This window comes from Excalfactoria chinensis, chromosome 18 (assembly GCF_039878825.1).
Source record: "Excalfactoria chinensis isolate bCotChi1 chromosome 18, bCotChi1.hap2, whole genome shotgun sequence".
In the NCBI taxonomy this organism is placed as follows: Eukaryota; Metazoa; Chordata; class Aves; order Galliformes; family Phasianidae; genus Excalfactoria; species Excalfactoria chinensis.
Window position 1 is genome coordinate 8,138,223 of NC_092842.1, and position 19,595 is coordinate 8,157,817.

Here is a 19,595-nt window from a genome sequence, read left to right on the forward strand (position 1 = left end):
CTCAAATAACCCCTGTCTACTGGCTGTAATAAAAATATACATAGATATAAGACTCTATTTAAAATTACAAGTTTTTAAGACACAAACTAGGATGAGCATCCAGAGGCATTCCTTGCCCAGGACCAGTGAGTGCAGGCAACACCGTTGCTGTGCCGACACAAAGGCACACCAATAGGGCCGGGGGTCCCACTTCCCACCCCAGGTGATTGATCATGCTCTACCCCTTAGAAGGGCTGATTGGTTTCCTGGTGCCAAGAAAATGATTGATGAACGTTTCAAGCCACGGGCCTCCCTTCCTGCTGGGTGCCCTTTTCTCATGTCTCCAGCAGGCCTGGGGAGCTCTTTCAAGACTAGGAAGTGTCATTTTTATGGATATCATCCTGTGGTAGGGACAGTTCGCTGAGGAGAGCCATACATGAATTAAGATGAAGCAGCTCATGTGTTCGGATGACAAGGCAGTAGAGCATGCATCAGGTAAGTCGGAAAATGGAAGGAGGAGAGGACAAGCAGCACAGAGCCAACAAGCACAGCTGGATGCACCAAACCACCACACTCAGATCACTGCTGCAAGGCAGGAACATGAGCTTACACAGCCCTGCACTCAGCAGATGATTCCTTACTTCTCTCCAGTTTTACAGGCCAGGGCAATGCCCCCCACCACAGGCCCATGGGAATCCGTTCTGGTGGGAGACAGGGCTTCAGCTCTTTTTAGACACACAAACTCTTACAAACCCAACCTTAACACTTGTACGACCTCACAGGAAAGGCACTGCTCTGCTGCTGGTCATAGGACTGCTCAGGATGTATAATCTTACAGCAGAAGTGCACGTAACACACAGTAACAACATACTTTGATCAGTCTTTAATACGCACTGCCAAACAAAAAAGTCCCAGCTGTGAGGCTAAAAGAGAAAACTTCTGGAGCAACAGGCAGCATTTGGCAGGACCACCACGGACCAGAAGTCCTCCGCTTTGTTACTACCACCAGGACAGCCATCCTTCAAAGGCTTCCACAAAATTCCACATTACATTTTCATGGGATATTTCAAGTTCCCATTGAGTTTCAGCAGGAAGAGGTTTTCCAAGGCAAGGGCACCGCAGCAGTTCACAGTCAGCCATGTATTACAGCTCAGGTGAGTTTTTAGCTTATTCCTTTTCCTGATGCACAGGAGGGAAATAAAGAACAGCTTTTTTTTTTTTTTAAGCTTCACATAGATGGGAACGCCTCCAAGCAGCAGCACCCACACAAACACAGTCACTGGAATGATGAGGCAACGGGAGGCAGAACAACTCCTGCAGTGTCTGAAGGACGGGGGGTCCATCCACCCTCATGCAGCCGCCTTATCACGGGGCTGGAGCAGCATTAAGGCACTGCAGACACGTACTGCTTCCAAGGTAAGTTATTGGTAATCATTTACCAATGCAGAATTTCATTGAAGCTGTCCTACTGGCAGCGCGTTTCCTCCAAGAAAACAACTTGTACTGAACCATTTAACCATTTCCATCAACGTCAAATCTGAAAGTTGTTTTTCTTTTTAAATGAGGTAATTAGAACTGTAATAATTAAGACTTAAGCTAAACCTCAGAGGGTGCTCTTGTCCCCCAACTTCCCTTTCTCAATTAAGTCAGCAATGTGATAACCAACGTGGCTTAAAGGCTCAAAAAAAAAGGAAGGATCAAAAGGCCACTTTAATACAGCTGGAGGGAAAGAATGCACCGCAGCTCACCAGCAGCCATCTGATGGGATCCGGGGCCAATTCTTTATGTAAATGACTTCATTAGAATTACCAGATTACACTGCTGAAGGCTCTATTTAAATAGGCGGTTTATCAACAGGATAAACTGTGCTCTCATTCTCAGAGAATGCAGCCTAAATACATTTGTTCTTAGTCACCACCGTGTAAGAGTTGAACAGTAATTTACTGAATCTCTTCCTCATCCCCTCCTGAATAAAGCTATCAAAAGCGACCTGCCGGACACATGGCAGCAGGGCTGACACCGCTCCCCAAAGCCGGAGGGGGGCTGTCCTGAACAGGAGAGTCCCTCCTGTCCTACAGCAGAGTACGTCTACAGCACATCGTAACCAAATAAGAACACTATTATGGCAGTGTCACACCACCTGCCAAACGCTCATCGGTGGTCACAAAGACATGCATGAAGCCTTTCCTGATTAATGATCTACAGAAGCCATCAATACTGAATTCCAACTTCACACCAAGAGGCATTTTCCCATCTCACCATCAAATCAAAATGGAGGAATTGGCTCTTCCTCAATTGCAGACCTCATTCCTCCCCGTGAGCTCAGAACTGCACTGTTTGTCGCTGCGGAGCGCGATCCATCCCCGCCACACAAACCAGCTCTGCACCCAGCTCACACTGTAACTCCTCCTGGATTCAATCTGGCTGGAGCAGTGATGCCGCTCCACCACTCCATTTGTTTTTCTTCCTAAAGCTTCAAAGAAATGTTTACAGCAAGTCAGCTACAACCCAGCGATATCCACCAAGCAGCCTTTGTTAGGCAAAGGCTTATCTCATCAGATGCAAAGCAACCAAGCATAAAGAGCCACTAAAACCGTCAGTAACATTTCTAAGAGAGCTGCTGGAAAGGGAAGGATGCAGCAGCCACTTCTCTTAGCGCACAGCACAGCTCTGTGGTCCCTCAGCTCTCCCTTCTCTCTGCCACAAGGCTCACCTGAGTGGAGACCTGCCTGACTCTAAGGAACCTGAGGAGCTCCGCTGCTTTCCCAACACACCCGCCTTACAGGACTGCCCGCACAGCAAAGTGTGCATTGCCTCAATTCCAGACAGCTGCTCTGCTGCTGCTCCCACTGCACAGAACATCTTTGATGCCACCCGGATTATTTTCAGGTTTCATTCACAGAAGAAAAACATACCAAATAAAAGCATAGACAAAGTGGTGTCCAGAAGGGACCCTGCTGAGAAGGACTCACGTCTGCTGCGGGAGAAATCAGTGCCCTCATGAACTGATTTTGCAAAACAATGTATTTCACCACCACCCTCCATGTGCAGCATTACAGAGAGTGTCTGTTACATGCTGAGGGAAATTCCCCCCCCCAGAAGGTGAGAGCGCCCAAAACGCCTCTCCGACATCAAGGCTGGAAGTGCTGCCGCAGCGCAGAGCCACACGGCTGCATTTCAAAGCAGTGCTGGGGTTCCCCCCCACCGCCAGCAGCGCAGCCCAGCACTCCGCTCAGGGTTAACCGGGAGCCACGTGCAGAGCTTAAGTTCATTAATGGGTTTTAACAGAGCCACCGCTAATGTAACCTACTTTTATACACAACGCCATAAAGTTTAATTGTTTTCTTGAAGAGTGAGCACAGATACCGCACTTCGAGGTACCAGAAGGGCTAAGAACCTTTGTTAGGTGGGGAAACGCTCCCAGCCCGAACCCTCGTTGCCATTTAGGGGTATTTTCTGAGCCAGCACAGCAATGAGCCCGTCGCCCCGCTGCAGCCGGCCAGGCAGAGGCTGAAGGTCGCACGGTGGCTCCACACCGCGTCAGCACTCCGCGATTTTGGAGGCTAAGAAGCACGGGGGTTACATCACCCACGGAGCGGCAGAGCGAGCTGCAGGTACCGGCAGCAACACACTGGGCTGCTGGAAACCAGCGGCAGCAAACAAAAGGGACCCCAGTCCCAACATCTCTTTGGGGAAAAGCGAGCGCAGGCAAACTGCTCAAGAACGAGGCAGCGCAGCAGCAACAGCTCCCAAAGCAAGGCAGAAAGTTCGAAAGGGAAGGTGCGATTCTTCTCATGCGAACGAACATCTAAATAAGGGAGTTAAACGTATCCAGCAACTCCGCGCTGAGGGTCACGGCCCCGAGGGACGTTCGTGGGTGGTTACAGAGATGCCCATCTCTGCACCGAGCGCATCGGGGCAGCGCTCTCAGGCAGCAAACGCCGCACTGCCCGATAAGGAGCCCCTTTTGTTTGAGAGAATCCTTTGTAGAGAAAAGGGCCTTAAGATGGTAAAATGCAATCGCGAGCCATAAAAATTGGCAGGGACATTCAAGTGCAGATGCGGCAGCCGCATACTGGAAGTGTAAAAGGGCCCAAATGGTGCCTGCAGCGCCCGGAGCGCGGCCCGAAACGCGGGGAGCGGCGGCGCGGGGGCGGCACCGGGACAGGAGCGGAGCTCCGCCGCCCCCCGGAGCGCCGCGCTCCCCCCGCGCGGGTTCCCGCCCGCGGCGCTCAGGGCCGGGGATCGCCCGGGGCACAAAGCGCGGGGCCGGGAGGGGGCAGCGCGGCCGCGGCCTTTGTTGTGCCCCCGCCGGACCCCGCGCCCCCACCCGCCGCCACGGGACCCGGTCCGGGACCGCAACGTGACGCCGCGCCCCGCGCCGCCTCGCGGCCCCCGCGGCACGGCCCGGCCCGCGCCCCGAGTCCCCCCCCCCCCCCCGCCCCGCTCCCCGGCGGCCCCGCAGCGCGCCCGGCCCCGCTCCCCCGCTCACCGTTGCGGGGCGGTCCTTTGGCAGCGGCGCGCGGCTCCGGGAGCTCCGCGGGCGGCTCCAGCTCCATGGCGGCGCCGGGGCCGGGGCGCGGCGGCTCTCAGGGGCCCCGGCGGCCGCGCTGCCCCATGGCCGCTCCGGGCGCTGCTGACAGCCCCGAGCCGCCGCTGCGGGCGCCGCGCACGGGCCGTGCCGGGCCGCCCCGCCTCCCGCGAGGAACGCCGGGAAGCGTAGTCCGTCCGTCCGCCCAGGCCGCCGGATCGCCCCGCGGGGAGACACGCTCCGCCTCCGTCCGCCCCGCCCCGCCGCGCTTTGGCCGCGCCCCGCCGGCCCGGCCCGTCCCACGCGGCGCCAGGGGGCGGCCGGGATCGGGGCGGTGCGGGGCGCTGCGCTGCGGGGCAGGGCGGGGAGGGGGCGGGGCGGGGCTGCCGGGCGGGGGGCGGTGTCGCGGGGCGGGGCGGGGCGGGGCGGACGCGGGCGGCGCGAGGCCGTCCGGCCCCGGGGCGGGTATCGGACGCTCCGCCGGGGCCGGACGAGGCGCAGCTCGGGGCCGGGGCCGCCGCGGGGCCGGGGCGGGGCGGCTCCTCCCCGCGCGGGCCGGGCGGAGCGGGCCCTCGGTGCGGGCGCTCGGCGCCGCTCTCGCCATGCGGGCGCTGCTGCTGCCGGCTCTGCTGCTGCCGGCGTTGGCCGCGGCGCGCGGCGCCGTCACGGTAAGGAGCGGCCGGGACGGAGCGGACGGGAGAGGGGCGGGAGCGCGCGGGGCTCAGGTGCGCGGCGCGGGCGGAGCCCAGGGAGCCGTCGGGCGGGGATCGGCGCCGCGAGCGGAGCCCGGGAGAGGGAGCGCCCCGTGCGCCGCTCGGGATGCAGACGGCGCGGGGTTCGCGCGGTGCGGCGTCGGCTGCGCCGTGCGGGGCGGCTCCCCACGCAGAACTCGGCGGTTCTGAGCCCCGCACGCCGCCGCGCCCCGCGGTCGCCTCCCTCCCAGCTCCGCGCGTCGGGGCCGCGTTGTGCCGAGCGGCCGAGGACGGAGAACGGCGGGGTTCCCCCGCGGAGCCGCTCACCGCGCACGCCCCCCCAGCAGAAATCGCATCGCGGCGAACGCTGCCCGGCGCTCGTTGCCGAAGGTCCCTCTTTCAGCACACGGCACAAATTCAGCGGTCCTTCTTTCAGCACGCGCTCGTGTGAGCGCTTTTGCGTAGGTCCCAGAATCGCGAGCAGCTCTGGGAACGTTCCTCGGCTCACGGCACGGGGAAGCGGGGCTGCGGCCGCCCCACGGAACCGCCGGGTGTCCGCCGGTCCCGGCAGCACCGCCCGCTCTGCCGCTGATGCTTCTGACTCCGAACTCCGCAGTGAGAGGACCTTCTTTTAAGACTTCCTTGTTTATAACCTTTCATGTATAAATAGAACACACGGTTCCTGTTTAAGGAAGCTGTTGAGCGGGCAGAACAGGGATTAACGTTACCGCCCGTGCGACGGGAGCTCGCTTGTTGCCTGGCTTTAGGAGCTAGTGTCGCTTCCCACCTCGGTTTGCTCAACCCCGCGGGCAGCGCAAACAACGCACAGCAGCGATCCGGCGCTGTGCACGCCCCACCTAAGCGTGACGCTGAGCCCCGTTCCTCCCCAGAGCAGTGCTGCCAAGAAGCGATGGGAGGGAAATGGCACGGCCTGCTCTGCTCCCACGGGAAGCTGCCATCGGCTGGAAGGTGCACGACTGCGAGAGCTGGGGCTGCTGCGCTCATAGTTTTGGGATGCCGCTGCGCATGTGGATTTCTGCACGGGCTGAGCCAGCAGCAGGGCTCCCTGTCTGCGAGGGCTGTGCTGCTGGCTCAGCCCACGCAGAGATGGAGGGATGAAGCTCGCAGCTCTCCCTCCTGTTTGCACAAGTGCTGACACGGCCATGGGGAGGTCAGCGGGGCTTGGAGCGGCAGTGTTTGCTAAGGGGATCCGCTCCCTGCCCACATCCCCTCGCTGCCCGCGGCGCCCTGCCGAGAGGTTGACGAGATCCTGTTCCATTTGCAGCACTGCCAGCAGCCCGAAGGTTTCCTCCCAGCTGCCGAATCCTTCGTTTCCCTATGAAAAGAAATGCAAAAACAGGGGGGGGCTTCGCTGCAACCTCAGGAAGGAGAGCCTCCCGCTACTGGTGTGGCCAAGGGAGCAGTGCTGGTCACTGTTCTCAGCCACCACTGGGTCGGAAAGGCACAGTGCTGGCAAAATGCAGCGGCACTGCCCTTTCCCACGCCACACTGCACTCCTGGGGTGTGGAGGATGGGACAACAAGAGTTAAAGCCATGTCCCAGCCCTGCCACCGGGTGTTCCCAGAGTGAGTCACACTGATCCCATGGCCTCAGGGTCCTCATGCTCCCAGAGGTTCCAACACTGCCTTCCCCACACCGTACCAGGACTTGCTCCTGCCCATGGGCACCATGGGGTGTGCTGAGCTCAGGTCAGACCTTGGCCAACCCAGCTAGGTGCCCACTTGGCCCAACCCCAGAGTCCCAGCAGACACCCATCACCTGGGGTTTGCTCTTTCCTGAGCTCCAGAGCAGCACTGGGCTCTGCATTCCCTCACCGAAGGGCTCACCAGGACACAGACAGGAGAAGTGGCAGTGGAAGCGATCGGTGTGCTGGTCACTGCAGGCACTCCCCCTCCCCACTGGAGCTGTGTTTGGGAGCCCTGGCACTGTCCTACTGCCCCACAGAGTGTTTCCAGGATGGGTTCCTGAGAGGAGGTCCTGCTACCTGCTGACCTCCAGGGAAGTGTGTGCCCTTTGGGCAGCCAGCAGCACAGCCTGCAGCACAGCCTGCAGCACAGCCTGCAGCACACACACAAACCACTTTTTCCAAGCCAATGTCTCAGCCAAAACCAGCGTGGACAAAGTTTTTTTCACATGGATGGGTGTGAGAGGGAACAGGCTCCACTCTCTGCTCCATTGGCGTCACTCCGCTGTGGTGCTGGCCCAGGGTGGGGAAATCTCAGCTGCAGCTGCTGTGCTGCAGCTCACAGCCCTGCTCACAGCATGTGGCGAGCAGTGCAGGACAGGAGCAAGTGGTGTTCCCCATTCCAAACCCACAGTGCAGCCACCTCCGCACTGGGTGACGCACGGCATCGCTGAGCTCTCATGCTGGGAGCATTGTTCCCAAGCATGGCTGGGGAGAGAGCAGCTCCTTATCTGGAAAAGGCAGACAACAGCACCCCAGGCTCACTAGCGTGCATCAGGGCCTTGTGTGGGAACAAGGGAGCCCTTGATGCGCCGTGGGCCATGGGGGACCCCATCCACAGAGCCGAGCTCACCCCGGGGCGGCTGCAGCTCAGTGTGAACAATCGGCCCTGTGTGGGGTGTGAGCTCCATGGCCCCCCCGGCCATGCTACAGCACATGAGGACAGAGCAGCCTGCCTGGGGCTGGCCAGCAGCTGGGAGATGGCAGCAAGAGTGGACACCCTGTTCCTAGGCACACGCTGTTCTGCTGTGTGGGCAAGGGGCTCTGGGCTTTGTCACTGTCACTCGGGTGGAGGAGCAGCCTGGGTTGGACCATGGCCTGAGGCCAGGAGCCTCTGGGGAGGGATGTGCAGTGGAAGGGGCCCAGCGGTGGCTGTTGGCCCCACGGGATCCCCCCCACTGCATCCACCCAGGCGCTGGGAGAGGACCAGGTGCGGATGACCTCCGAGGGCTCCGACTGCCGCTGCAAGTGCATCCTGCGGCCACTCAGCAAGGATGCCTGCAGCCGCGTCAGGAATGGCAGTGCGCGTGTGGAGGACTTCTACACGGTGGAGACGGTGAGCTCGGGGGTTGACTGCAAGTGCTCCTGCACCGCGCCGCCCTCCTCGCTCAACCCCTGCGAGAACGAGTGGAAGATGGAGAAGCTGAAGAAGCAGGCACCCGAGCTCTTCAAGGTAGCTCCCGGCCCCAAGGCACCGCAGCCATGGGTTGGGACCCTGTGCTCCCCACCCCAGTCTGGCTCTCCCCCTACAGCTGCAGTCTATGGTGGACCTCCTGGAGGGAACGCTGTACAGCATGGACCTGATGAAGGTGCACTCCTACATCAGTAAGGTGGTGGCCCAGATGAACACGCTGGAGGAGGTGAACACCTTCCCCACTGTGTGCCCGCACCCAGCCCGGCAGCACCACAGTCTGTGGCCAGGTGTCACTTGAGTGCTCGGGTTCTCTGGGGATGCTGCGGGCTCCTCTGTGGAGCTTTGCACCTCCTTTCCATCTCCTCTCCCTCTCTGTTTCTCTCCTAGACCATCAAGACCAACCTGAGCCGGGACAACAACATCATGAAGGAGAGCGTCCTGCACCTCGCCGACCAGATGAAGCGCTATGAGAACTACTCTGACATCATGATCAGCATCAAGAAGGAGATCTCCAACCTGGGCTATCAGCTGCTGCAGAAGGATGCTGCTGCCACTCCCGACAGCAAGGCACAGGTACCCCCAGCCCTGCCATGCCGCAGGCTTGCAGCAGTGCCCACAGCTCCGTCGTGGGGAGGGGTTGGAGGGCTCTGACCAGGCTCTCCCAGGACACGGCAGGTGGCCGTGGGAAGGAGACGGCGCGGTTCCCTGCTGTCCGCAAGGCACTGCCTGCCCGCACACCCAAGGAGAAACCACTAAAGCCTGAGAAGCCTAAGAAGGAAAACGCCAAAAGAGGGGGCCTGCAGCCCACGGCCAAGCCCAAGCTGCCTGCGCAGCAGCAGACTGTGGTGCGGGGCATCACCTACTACAAGGCTGGGCAGGTGGAAGAGGGGCAGAGGGCGGCCAGCAGCCGTGGTGAGTGCTCAGGGTGGGGTTGTGGGGCTGTGGGCACCATCCCATGGCTCCCCAAGGCCAGCGCTGACCCCACCATGTGTCCACACAGAAAGCCCATCCAGGGTGGTGGCCGTGCCCGAGTGGCAGGAGGAGCGGAGCCTCGCAGACACCCCAGCTCAGCCCAGCACACGTGCAGAGCCCCCGGTGCCCCACACCACAGTTGCACCCAGCACTGCCCCAGCCCCACGCACTGCTGCCCATAACCCCCCTGGCACTGCCCTCGGGGATGGGGCTGTCAGCACTGGGGGCCCTGAAGTGCCCAACAGAGGTGGGTGAAGGTGTGTGGTGTGGGCAGTTCCAAACAATCCCAGGCAGTACTGAGCCTTCCTCCCCTCCTCCTCCCTCCGCAGTGAAGGAGGTGGAGTGTGAAGGCACCATTCGCTCAGTGGACCCCCCGATGGAGCACCACAGCTATGGGCGCAATGAAGGGGCCTGGATGAAGGACCCGGCGGCCAAGGATGACCGCATCTACGTCACCAACTACTACTATGGCAATAGCCTGGTGGAGTTCAGGAGCCTGGAGAACTTCAAGCAGGGTGAGGGCTGGTGGTGGCACGGGGCTCCCAGGCTCTCTGTGCCCCCAGCATGGGGCATAGCTCTGTGCCTGGACCGTTGTCACCAGGAGATCTGAACACTTCCTACCCCTCCCAGGCCGCTGGAGCAACCTCTACAAGCTGCCCTACAACTGGATCGGCACAGGGCACGTGGTGTACCATGGCGCCTTCTACTACAACCGTGCCTTCACCAAGAACATCATCAAGTACGACCTGAAGGAGCGCTACGTGGCAGGCTGGGCGCTGCTGCACGACGTGGTGTACGAGGACACGACACCCTGGAAGTGGAGGGGGCACTCAGACATCGACTTTGCAGTGGATGAGAGCGGGCTCTGGGTCATCTATCCCTCAGCAGATGATGACTACACGCAGCAGGAGGTGATCGTGTTGAGCCGCCTGGACCCTGGGGACCTGTCGGTGCGCAGGGAGACCACCTGGAGGACGGGGCTGAAGCGCAATGCTTATGGGAACTGCTTCATCATCTGTGGCATCCTGTACGCCGTGGACACCTCCAGCCAGAAGGAGGGCCAGATCTCCTATGCCTTCGACACGCACACGGACACCGAGGCAGAGCTGCGGCTGCCCTTCCTCAACGAGTACGCCTTCACCACACAGGTTGACTACAACCCCAAGGAGAAGGTGCTCTACGCCTGGGACAACGGCCACCAGATGACATACCGGCTGCACTTTGTGGTCTGAGTGCTGGCCGGGGCTGCGGGGACAGCCCAGCTCCCTGAGAGCCCCCTCCACCCAGAAGCCCCACACTGTGCTGCACGCTGGGACTGGGCTGGGGGAGCCCCAGGGTGAAGGGTCACCCCCACGACGTGGTGGCTGCTGGGGCTGCAGGGCTGCGTCCCACCTCTGGCGGCTCTGGAAGCCCAAGGAGCTCAGTCCTGTGTGTCCCCACACCGGGCACCCACCCCAGCACTGAGCGGCTGCACCCAGCCTGGCCCCTCTCCTGCTGCAGCCCTGGGTGCTCTTGGCCCACGCAGGACCATGTCCTGCAGGGCAGGTGCAACTTGGGTGCTGCCTCGCTGGGAGGAACAGCCACTGATTGCTATTTTAGAAGACATAATTAAGATGCCTTTGCTTTTGCAGCTCATTAGCTTGTTATTTAAATGCATTCACAGGATCTGTGCGCTGGCGCAGAGCAGCCGTTGGTGTGATGCTCTGCCCTGCCTGAACCCAGCACCAGGCTGGGACGGGCACATGGCCAGGGAGCTGCAGCCTTCGTGCTCCTCCCCAGGCAGGGCAAGCGCCCTGGATTGCTTGGCTTGGTTTCTGTCAATTTAGAAGTGAACAGTATTAAAAAGTAACAGATATAAAGCCACGTCGTCTGCCTGTGTTGTTCCTTCCAAAGCCAGGCTGGGCTGGCATCTGGCAGCTGTGCCATGGCTGCATCCCACAGGCACTGAGCACCGGGAGCACAGCCTGGCTCATCCTGAGGAAAAAAAAAAGAGGTCGAAGCTGTTTCCAGGTCGGAGCTGCAGCCTGAGGAGAAACGTCTGGGAGCTGGGATGGTGCCAGGAAATCCGCTCTCACTAAAACCTGAACTGAGAGAACAGCTGAGCGTGGGCACAGGAGGCCGCAGCTGCCCCAACGCACTGCAAAATTTGGCAAGTGAGACGCTGCCAGGGGGCCCCGGGGAGCAAAGGGGTCAGAGCAGCCCCGGCAGAGCGCACGTCCAGGGCACGGCTGAAGCTTCCTGCCGGGAACAGCCCGGGATGGCAGCCCGGCACCGTCCCGGGGCCGCAGGACGTTCTGCCCTGCCCGGAGCCCAACAGCCACCGCCAGGCAGTGCAGCGCGGTGCGGCGCATCCCCCCGCTCAGCCGCCAGTCCCCACCGCGGGAAAGGAGCCGGCTGACTGTTTCCCCCCTGGCTGGGTCCCTGCCAGGCTTTTATCTAACGATCCCCGGCAAATCCCTGTCCAAACAATACAGATTTCTGACATTTTTTTGCAGTAAAGTAAACTCCCAGCACATCTCTAATTCCAGGGCTTTGTTGTTCTTCCGCGGGGGCTGCCGTTCTGCTCTATGCTCTCTTGCTGCACGAATCCAGCGACGGGTTTGGAGTTGGGGGCATCCCTCCATTCCGTCCGGGAAAGAAACCAGTAAAAACGAAGCACGGCCGCACCGCGTCCCCGGCCGCAGCCCTCCCACCCACGCTGTGGGTACCCGCACGGCACCCGCGTGCAGCGCCTCCGTCCCGCTGCCCGGAGCCAGGAGAGAGGAGGGAGCCGGGGCCCGAAGGGGCGGGGAGTGGGGAGTTCGCAGGGTGAGGTTAATGAGAACCGCGTGGCTGGAGGGCAGCGCTGGCTAATTGCAGCCGCGAGGCCTCCTGCGAAGCGCCCCTCTGAGAGCACGCCCGGGCTGCCATTAACACCGGGATAACAAGGAACTCTGCGTGCAAATGACGGACGTTCACTGAGATCAGTCCTTCCCCAATGGCTGCGTGTCTCACATGGGCACCACATCCCGGTCCCGTAGATCTACAGTTTGCTGCTGACCACCCCATCCCGGGGCTTTGCGCTGTGTGGGCGTTGCAAAGCATCCCTGCTGCCTGACACAGCACCAGCAGTGAACAAAAACAAAGGACCTTTGTCTCCCCGAGGGGTTATTATGATGTGTTCTTCAGGCTTCCCCGGCCCCCCACCGCTCTGTGTCTTTTTCTCAACCTAAGTCACCCCGATGCCTTTCTCTGTTATTATGTGCCATGCAATCCCCTGCAGCCGCAGCCACAGAGCCGCCTCTCGGCGCCTGCTCAGGGCTGGGACACCCAGCTCAGTGATGCCTGAAACCTCCCTGGGTGCTGCCACCACCACAGAGCTGCTCTGCCTGCCTCCAGCCTGCACAGTGTCACTCGTCCTCATGCTGCTGGCCAGGCAAGGCGAAGTGGGACAGATGCCACCAGGCAGGCTGCGGTGGTGACACGTGGCTGGGACAGGACGGGCTCCTGCTGCGCCAGATGCAGCTGACTTCCAGACATTCCTCCTGTGTGTGCCCAGCACCACCTCTGCTCATAACGTGATTAAGAGATTAAAATCTCTCTGCGTGGCAGCGAGCAGCAAATGAAGCTTGAGATGGGGACATGGTGGGACTGCAGGGCCTGAGGCCATGGTGATGCAGCACCTGGGGAAGGGTGGCCGAGGCTGGGTAGGAGGTGGCTGCGTGCTCGGCCTCCTTTGCTCCACAAACACCCTCTGGTCTGCAGGGCACACACCAGTCCTGAGGGGGCTGGCAGGATGGGTGAAGCAAACAAGCCCCAGTTCCCCTTAGCCCTCTCTGCTTTCTTCTCAGTTACTGGCTGGTCTGTGTGCAGGATGCAGTGCAGGGTGCCATGCTCAGCATAGGCCTCACTCCACGTGCTTTCCCAACTGGAGCCAGCCCTACGGCAGCTGCTGCAGGGTTGGTGCCTGCCTGGATCTGTAGTGCCAGGCACAGCGGGACCCCTGGAGGGAATCAACCCCATTCCAAGCAGCTCAGCCCTCATTCCAACTCCAGAGCCCCACGTCCACAGCTGCCATTTCCTGCTCTGCCAGCCATGCCGCCCCGGGCCACACAAGGAAGGCTGCTCCTCCTCCTGCAGGGTGAAGAGCACGCTTCCATGGCCACCTGCCATACACAGCCCCGCAATGGGCATCGCTGGGAGTCGTGCGGCTGCAGTGCTGTGCTGATGGGATCCGCAGTGCTCGGAGAATTCGACAGAGGCAATCAGCCCTTCCCTCACATCTTACCTCTGGTCTGGGCTGCTGATCTGGGGAATGAGCAGAGCGTGTCAGGCAGCAGATGGGAGCATGCCCTGGTGCTGTGCCCACATTGCAGACGTGCCTCGAAGCTGGAGCCAGCTGCAGCAGTCTATTTTTACTGCCCTCCCTGACCCTTCTGTCCGCACTGTCCCCGCTACGTGAGGGCCTGAGCTCAGTCTCTGCAGCGGCACGGGGGGGGCTTCCCAGCGCACCTTGTAGGCACATCCCTACCGCACCCACAGCCTTCGGGAGCCGTCCTGCCTTCCTGCCCGGCCGGCACGCTCCGCAGCTCCTCTCCCGCCTCGCCCACCCCGCACCGCCGGCTCCGCAGCCGCCGAGAGCGATGGAGCGGAGTCACGCGGCCCGGCGGGCGGCTGCTCGGGAGGGGCGCTCCGCCACAGCCCCGCGGGTGCCGCCCCGCGGTCAGAGCCGGCACGGCGCGGCAGCCGCTCCGTCACGAGGCCGAAACGCGGCTGCGGGGAGACGGGGGGAAGGCGGGCGCGGGTCCCGCTCCTCGCTCCCGCTGGGTGGACCCTCCCCGCCGGAAAGAGGGAACCCCGCGCCAGCAGACCCCGCTGCAGGATCCTCCTCTTCCTTCCTCGCAGGGCCCGCGAACCACCGCCGCTTCTCCCCCGGCTGCCACCTCTGCCGGCGCTTCGCGGGACCGCACCGCTCGCACGTGGCGGTTGCGCAGCGCCGCGTCTTCCGCGGCCGTACCGCCTGCCCTCACAGGACCCTGCAGGAGCGCGCGTGCTTCAGCCACGACGGCAAACAGCGGCTGTCACGGAGCTGGGACGACACGGCCGTGCTCTGGGACTCTCAGGTAAAGGGGAACAAGCGCAAACTGCTGACAGCCCCGCAAAGCTCAGGACGAAGGTTGGGGACACCCGTCCTTTCTGTTCTGACAGCAGTAACAAATGAACCCTACCTGAACCCTTAGCAGAAGCAGTGTGCTCTGGGAAGTGAATTAGGCTCATAACTGCACCTCGTGGAACTGCAGGAACACAAACAGCAGCACACTGCTCTCTGACTGCAGACCTTCGGAGATGGCAGCTTCAAGCTGCTGCTAATTTTGTCTCCGCAGGTCAGCAGCACGTTGTCATCTCTGGGCACAGCCGTGCTGTCCAAACCTGTGACTTCCCCTCGGATATTCAGTGCCTGGTAATTAAGTTTTTTCTCCCTGTTACCAACTGGTAAATGGCGCGTTAATGACAGCCCGTTGGATCTCCTCTAAAGATCCTCCCTAAGCAGTGCTGCTGTCACATCCCTGGCTGGGGGCAGACAGCAGCAGCCACATCACTTGACCCGTACTCTGAAGCTGCCACCAGCACTGCATTCAGCTTCTCCCCGTCTTTCAAACCACACCACAGCTGCTGCTCCCTGGCAGGCAGTCGGCTCCTGGGGTCACACATGGGTCTGGAATTGACACCCCACTGCTCAGGACAGGACTTGTGGGCCATCAGGGAAACTTCATTACCTCATTACCTGGGTCTGCTCCTCCATGACAGGAATGCTAAGAGCCACCAGGCTTAGTGCTGCCCCTCGCAGTGCTGGGACACAGGACGCCTCTCCAAAAAAGTCCAAACTCACCAGCCTGCCCCATTGCCAGGACACAGGAGCAGCCTCTCCCTCCCCATTCAGGCATTGGCTTCCTGGGACTGGTCAAAAGCTGCTGTTTCTCTGAGCAGGCTGCTGGTGGCCACTGCAGGGTGTTCAGAAATGGGAAGCAACCTACCTTGTGACCCCACCTCTGTTTAGGTAATGTATCAGCCTCACAGAGCCCAAGCTTCCACACGCAATATTCCATCTTCAAGCGTGCAGCCTGGACCCCTGCAGGACCTGAGCCCACAGCTTGCCTGGCTGGGTCTCCTTTAGAGCTAAACATATATTCACATCCACAATAAGCTCTGAACAAAGCTATCACACAGCCAATATTAGCATCATTGTAAAGCTATCCCTCCCAAGAGCTCAGTATATGGGGAATTCGCTTTACCACACATCATTAGACCTCTCTCTGGTTACAATTTATTTGAGGCTTAAAAATCTTTCATATGTATGCTGAGTTCAGTGAGCAGAATTAAGATCTTTTCTCTGAACAGAATCTGGATCCAATCTTTTGTAAGGACTCCCTGATGGGCAGAGAATTTCTCCTGTCTGAATACATCAGCTTCTCTAACACAAGCCATCACTGCATTACAGCACCGGGCAACTCTTCCTTACATCAGAACCAAAAAAGGCCTGTAGAATCAGAGCGCTGGACTCCGAAGGACTCCAGCAGGGAACAGAAAATGCATTTAACCAGTTCTGTGCTTCACAGGTTAAACTTTGGAGCTGTGAGATGGGAGTGCCTAGAAACTCCCAGGGTAACAATATTCTGGTCAAACCAGCTTCTTCTGCCCTGTCTGCTGTATTTTGTTTCATTGCAATCAGCCTCCACACACACACACACAGAAGGAACCCTTGGTCAGAAACTTTCATGCCCCCTACATTTTCCTAACTCTTCAACTGTAACCACATTTTCTCCTTTCCCATCTTGCATGCTAGCAATGGCCTGGCAAAACAATGCTCATTCAAAAGAAATACCTTGCATGCTATTAGAAACGGGTCATCTTTATATTCTTAACTCTCTGGGTAAACGCAGCATCAGCCTGCAGATTTCACAATAGCTCGTGGAGGCCACTGCCTGCAGGCACCTGCTGCAGTCCCTCTGCAGCCCTGCACCAAACACCTGGAAGGAAGGTGCTGCTACGACTTAACGTGCGTATCTTACAACAGACCTTTTGGCTTTATGTGAGGCTTGAGATCTGCTATCTAACACTTGTGATGCTGTGTAACGACAGCAGCACAGAACAGTGTACTGCTGAACCCCAGAAGTCAGTGCTTATGTGCTGAACTCCAAAGAAATGTAAATGCTTCCTTACTGGTTCAGTTAATGATCCTATAGCATGCTTTGTCACATCTGAAACAATCCTCCTAACCAGGCTCCGTACAGCAGGCTGGATCCTCTAGGAAATACTGTAAAGACAAGATTTCAGCTACAATGCTGCAGTTGTCAGGTCTCCTTTTCTCCAAGACCAGAAGGCCTTGCTCTGCTGCCCTGAGATACTACTAAAAAACTAGTGGCTGCAGTACAAGTGACAGCTCAGCTTTCCAGGTGACCATGCAAGTCTTCAGTTTCAAGAAGTCCACTAAGACCCCTCAGCAAAGCAGCTTACCCCCACAGCACATTACTGGCACAAGACAAAAATGCTCCTTTACCAATGAATCCCAGCTTACTGTAAACTGTGGTTTTGATTTTAAATGAACCTCAAATTCCATTTTCTTGCCTTACATGTTAAGATGAACCAGGTTCATGGTATCTGTATTCATCTGTTCTCTCTTCAAAGAGTAAAAATAATCTTAACCTGTAAATTATGTTAGTAAATTCATTAACAGTAAAAGCTCAAACAGGCACTCCATGAACCCTCTGTGTCTCTCCATGGAGCTAATGACATCTTTATCTCACCACTATTCAAGGGAACACCAGTGACACCTTTCAAACAAAGTTCTATTTAATGACACATACCCAGCCAGTGTAATTAAGAACTTCTGCACTCTTATGCCTTGATGGCATATTTCCGGACAGGGTACAGACGTTCTTTTCGCTGCTGTTTTTTGGTCTTCAGGTTTTCTTCGTGTTTATTTAACCTGCGTCGCATGGCACGAGTCTTCTTCGGCCGCAGATCAAGAGGCTTGTACTTTTTGCCCTGTTTTCAAAACAAACAAGAACTGAAGTCAAGAGAAGGCAGTGTAGGGATTAGAAGTGTGAGCACATGGAGAGCCAAGCTGCCCATAAAGACCCACTGCAGCACCTCAAGCTTCTTTTAACTGGAGCTATCTGCTGCAAAACATGAGCTGATACCAACTTCTTTGACTCAGATGAGAAACTGGTCCTAAGGGCCCCTGTTCCCAATACCTCTTGGAACGTTATTTTTGTCCTATTCTAAGTAATCCAGAACCCTAACAAGTAATATCTGTAAAGTAACCAAAGAGCCTTGAGAGAAAGAACCCCTCAGTCGCTTGCAGCAGAACCAACACTTAGCTAACAGAGTATCTGTACTGCAGGAACTGCTCCTTCCAGAAGCAGGCCATGCCTCTCAGGAAGGCTGCTGCAGGCTCCCACTGAGCAGACAGCACTGCTCACTGCAGTGTGAGGGCGGACTTACCTTGTAGAACTTCCTCAGGTTCTCCTTCTGAGTCTGATTGATCACGGTCAGGACTCTGGCGATGGACTTACGCACCACGCGGCTGCGAAGGATGAAAACAGAGCGGCTCAGAGGGGCGGGTGGCGGCGATTTCAAACCAGGAGCGCCCCCACAGCACCCCCAGCGCGTGTCCGCGCCACAACTAACGTGCTTCGAGCCGCTTCCACGCCGCCTGACGCCGCAGCAGCCCCGGCCCCGCTCTCCCCCCGGCGCAGGCCACGTTCCCGCTCCCGCTCCCCCACTCACATTTTGGACAGCTTGGAGGCGGCCCCGCCCGTCACTTTGGCCACGCGCAGCTGTGACAGTTCCACCTTGAGGTCATCCAGCTGCTTCAACAGCTCCTCCTTCTTCTTCCCCCGCAGGTCTCGGGCCTTGATCTTGGCCTGCGGCAGGCGGGCAGCCCGTCAGCCCCATCCCGGGCCCTCCCCCGCCCCGCGGCCCCACGCCGCCGCCCGCCCTCACCCCTCCGCCCCCACCCCGCCACGGCAGCGAGCCCGAGCCCAGAGACGCGGTGGGGGCGGCCGAGGGCCCGCGGATGGCGGCGGATGGCGGTGGAGAGGCCGGAGCACTCACCATGATGGCGGCGGCAGCTCCGTCCCGGCGGAAAAAGGAAAGGGCGGCACCGGCACAGCCCGCGAGTGGGCGGGGGAAGGAGGAGGGGCCGCGCGCCGCCACACCCCCGCGGGGGCACGGCCAGCCCTGGCGGGGCGGGGGCAGCGGCCGCCGGGGGGCGGCGGCGTTTCGGTGTCGGCGGGGTCGCCGTCAGCGCGGGGTCGCCGTTGTGGCTCCGGTCGAGGTGCGGCGGTCGCGCCCCGGTAGCGGCGGGAACGTGAGGGCGGGGCGCGGGGCGGCCCAGATGTCCGCGCACTTCCCCGGCTCACCGCAGGGTGGCGCTGCCGCACACCGGCCGCCTCCCGCCGAACGGCGATACGGCAGAGAGGGAGGGGTCCGATAGAGCGACGGCCCGCTCCGCCAATCGGAGGACCGCGTGGCCGCCGGCCCGGTCGCTCGCCCAATGGGAAGGGGCGGGGGCGGAGCGAGGCCGGCCGGGACCGGCGTGAGGCGGCGACGGCGCTCCGCGCAGCCCGAGCCTCGGTGGCCGCGGCGCCGGTGGCCTCGCCTGGGGCGGCGCGGATGGTGAGAGGAGCGGCCCGGCAGCGCCTGCCCCGCTCCGGCCCGGCCTCCAGGTGCGGGGGGCGGAGCGGCGCGGTCGGGGCGGGGCGGGCAGGAACGGGCGGCGCGGAGCAGAGCAGGCCCGGCGGCGGCGCGCCCCTCATCGCTGTGTCGTCCCCGCAGAGCTCCCGGCCCGGCGGAGGAGCCCCGCCGAAAGCGGAAGCTCAGGTGAGGCGGCGGGCGGCGGGCGTCTCCATCTCCCGGTGGGTTGCCGCGGAGGGGCGGGGGCACCGGGCTCTGCGTCTGGCGGGGGAGAGCCGCGGCGTGACACGCCGGTGGGGTTTAGGCCTCGGTTCGCAAACGATCGCAGCTGTTATGACTGTCTGAACTGCCCCGTACGGACCGTCGCTCCCTTCCCTCCGCGGGGCCGGCCGAGCGCAGCACGGCGGTTCGGTTCCGCAGCGGCCGCGATGCCGTCCCCGTGCAGCGGGTTCCGCTCCAGCTGCCCGCGGCGGGGCCGTCGCGGAGCCGTTCCGGTTTTACGCTCTCCGTAGCGGCTCGTCACCGCGTTCCTGTGCTGTACCGAGGCGGCCCGGGGCCACAGGTGGTGCGGAATGCCCTTGGGGCCGGGAGCCGAGCGCGGGCGCAGCCGATCCCCGCTCCGGG

The 19,595-nt window shown here is 60.3% G+C and overlaps 4 protein-coding genes across 5 annotated transcripts in view; 2 read left to right on the forward strand and 2 right to left on the reverse strand.

Annotated features, from left to right (window-relative positions):
• Nucleotides 1-4,623, reverse strand: part of NR6A1 (nuclear receptor subfamily 6 group A member 1) — a 61,841-nt gene extending 57,218 nt beyond the window's left edge. For both annotated transcript variants that reach the window (XM_072352901.1, XM_072352900.1), the window contains exon 1: nt 4,472-4,623. In XM_072352901.1, coding sequence (XP_072209002.1) covers nt 4,472-4,538 — 67 coding nt within the window. In that variant the 5' untranslated portion in view covers nt 4,539-4,623. The remainder of the gene's footprint in view (nt 1-4,471) is intronic.
• Nucleotides 4,624-5,027: 404 nt separating this feature from the next.
• Nucleotides 5,028-11,155, forward strand: OLFML2A (olfactomedin like 2A). The gene is made up of 8 exons (XM_072352911.1): nt 5,028-5,178; nt 8,100-8,360; nt 8,440-8,547; nt 8,709-8,894; nt 8,987-9,233; nt 9,322-9,540; nt 9,623-9,808; nt 9,924-11,155. The coding sequence occupies exons 1-8, from the start codon at nt 5,113-5,115 to the stop codon at nt 10,523-10,525; spliced, it is 1,875 nt and encodes a 624-aa protein (XP_072209012.1). The 5' UTR covers nt 5,028-5,112; the 3' UTR covers nt 10,526-11,155.
• Nucleotides 11,156-17,105: 5,950 nt separating this feature from the next.
• Nucleotides 17,106-18,520, reverse strand: RPL35 (ribosomal protein L35). Its single transcript, XM_072352436.1, has 4 exons — nt 18,390-18,520; nt 18,063-18,199; nt 17,778-17,859; nt 17,106-17,318 (listed from the first exon to the last, which is right to left on the reverse strand). The coding sequence occupies exons 1-4, from the start codon at nt 18,390-18,392 to the stop codon at nt 17,169-17,171; spliced, it is 372 nt and encodes a 123-aa protein (XP_072208537.1). The 5' UTR covers nt 18,393-18,520; the 3' UTR covers nt 17,106-17,168.
• Nucleotides 18,521-18,935: 415 nt separating this feature from the next.
• The window catches only part of SCAI (suppressor of cancer cell invasion), a 31,758-nt gene continuing 31,098 nt past the window's right edge, over nt 18,936-19,595 (forward strand). The window contains exons 1-2 of the mRNA XM_072352435.1: nt 18,936-19,003; nt 19,113-19,157. Coding sequence (XP_072208536.1) covers nt 18,951-19,003; nt 19,113-19,157 — 98 coding nt within the window. The 5' untranslated portion in view covers nt 18,936-18,950. The remainder of the gene's footprint in view (nt 19,004-19,112; nt 19,158-19,595) is intronic.

Coding starts and splice junctions, on each gene's coding strand:
- RPL35 (XM_072352436.1), bottom strand. Junction 17,860..18,062: donor GCCTCCAAGCTGTCCAAAAT/GTGAGTGGGGGA, acceptor CATCCTTCGCAG/CCGCGTGGTGCGTAAGTCCA. Junction 17,319..17,777: donor ACCTGAGGAAGTTCTACAAG/GTAAGTCCGCCC, acceptor TTTTGAAAACAG/GGCAAAAAGTACAAGCCTCT.
- OLFML2A (XM_072352911.1), top strand. CDS start 5,113: ATGCGGGCGCTGCTGCTGCCGGCTCTGCTGCTGCCGGCGTTGGCCGCG. Junction 8,548..8,708: donor AGATGAACACGCTGGAGGAG/GTGAACACCTTC, acceptor TTTCTCTCCTAG/ACCATCAAGACCAACCTGAG. Junction 9,541..9,622: donor CCCTGAAGTGCCCAACAGAG/GTGGGTGAAGGT, acceptor CTCCCTCCGCAG/TGAAGGAGGTGGAGTGTGAA.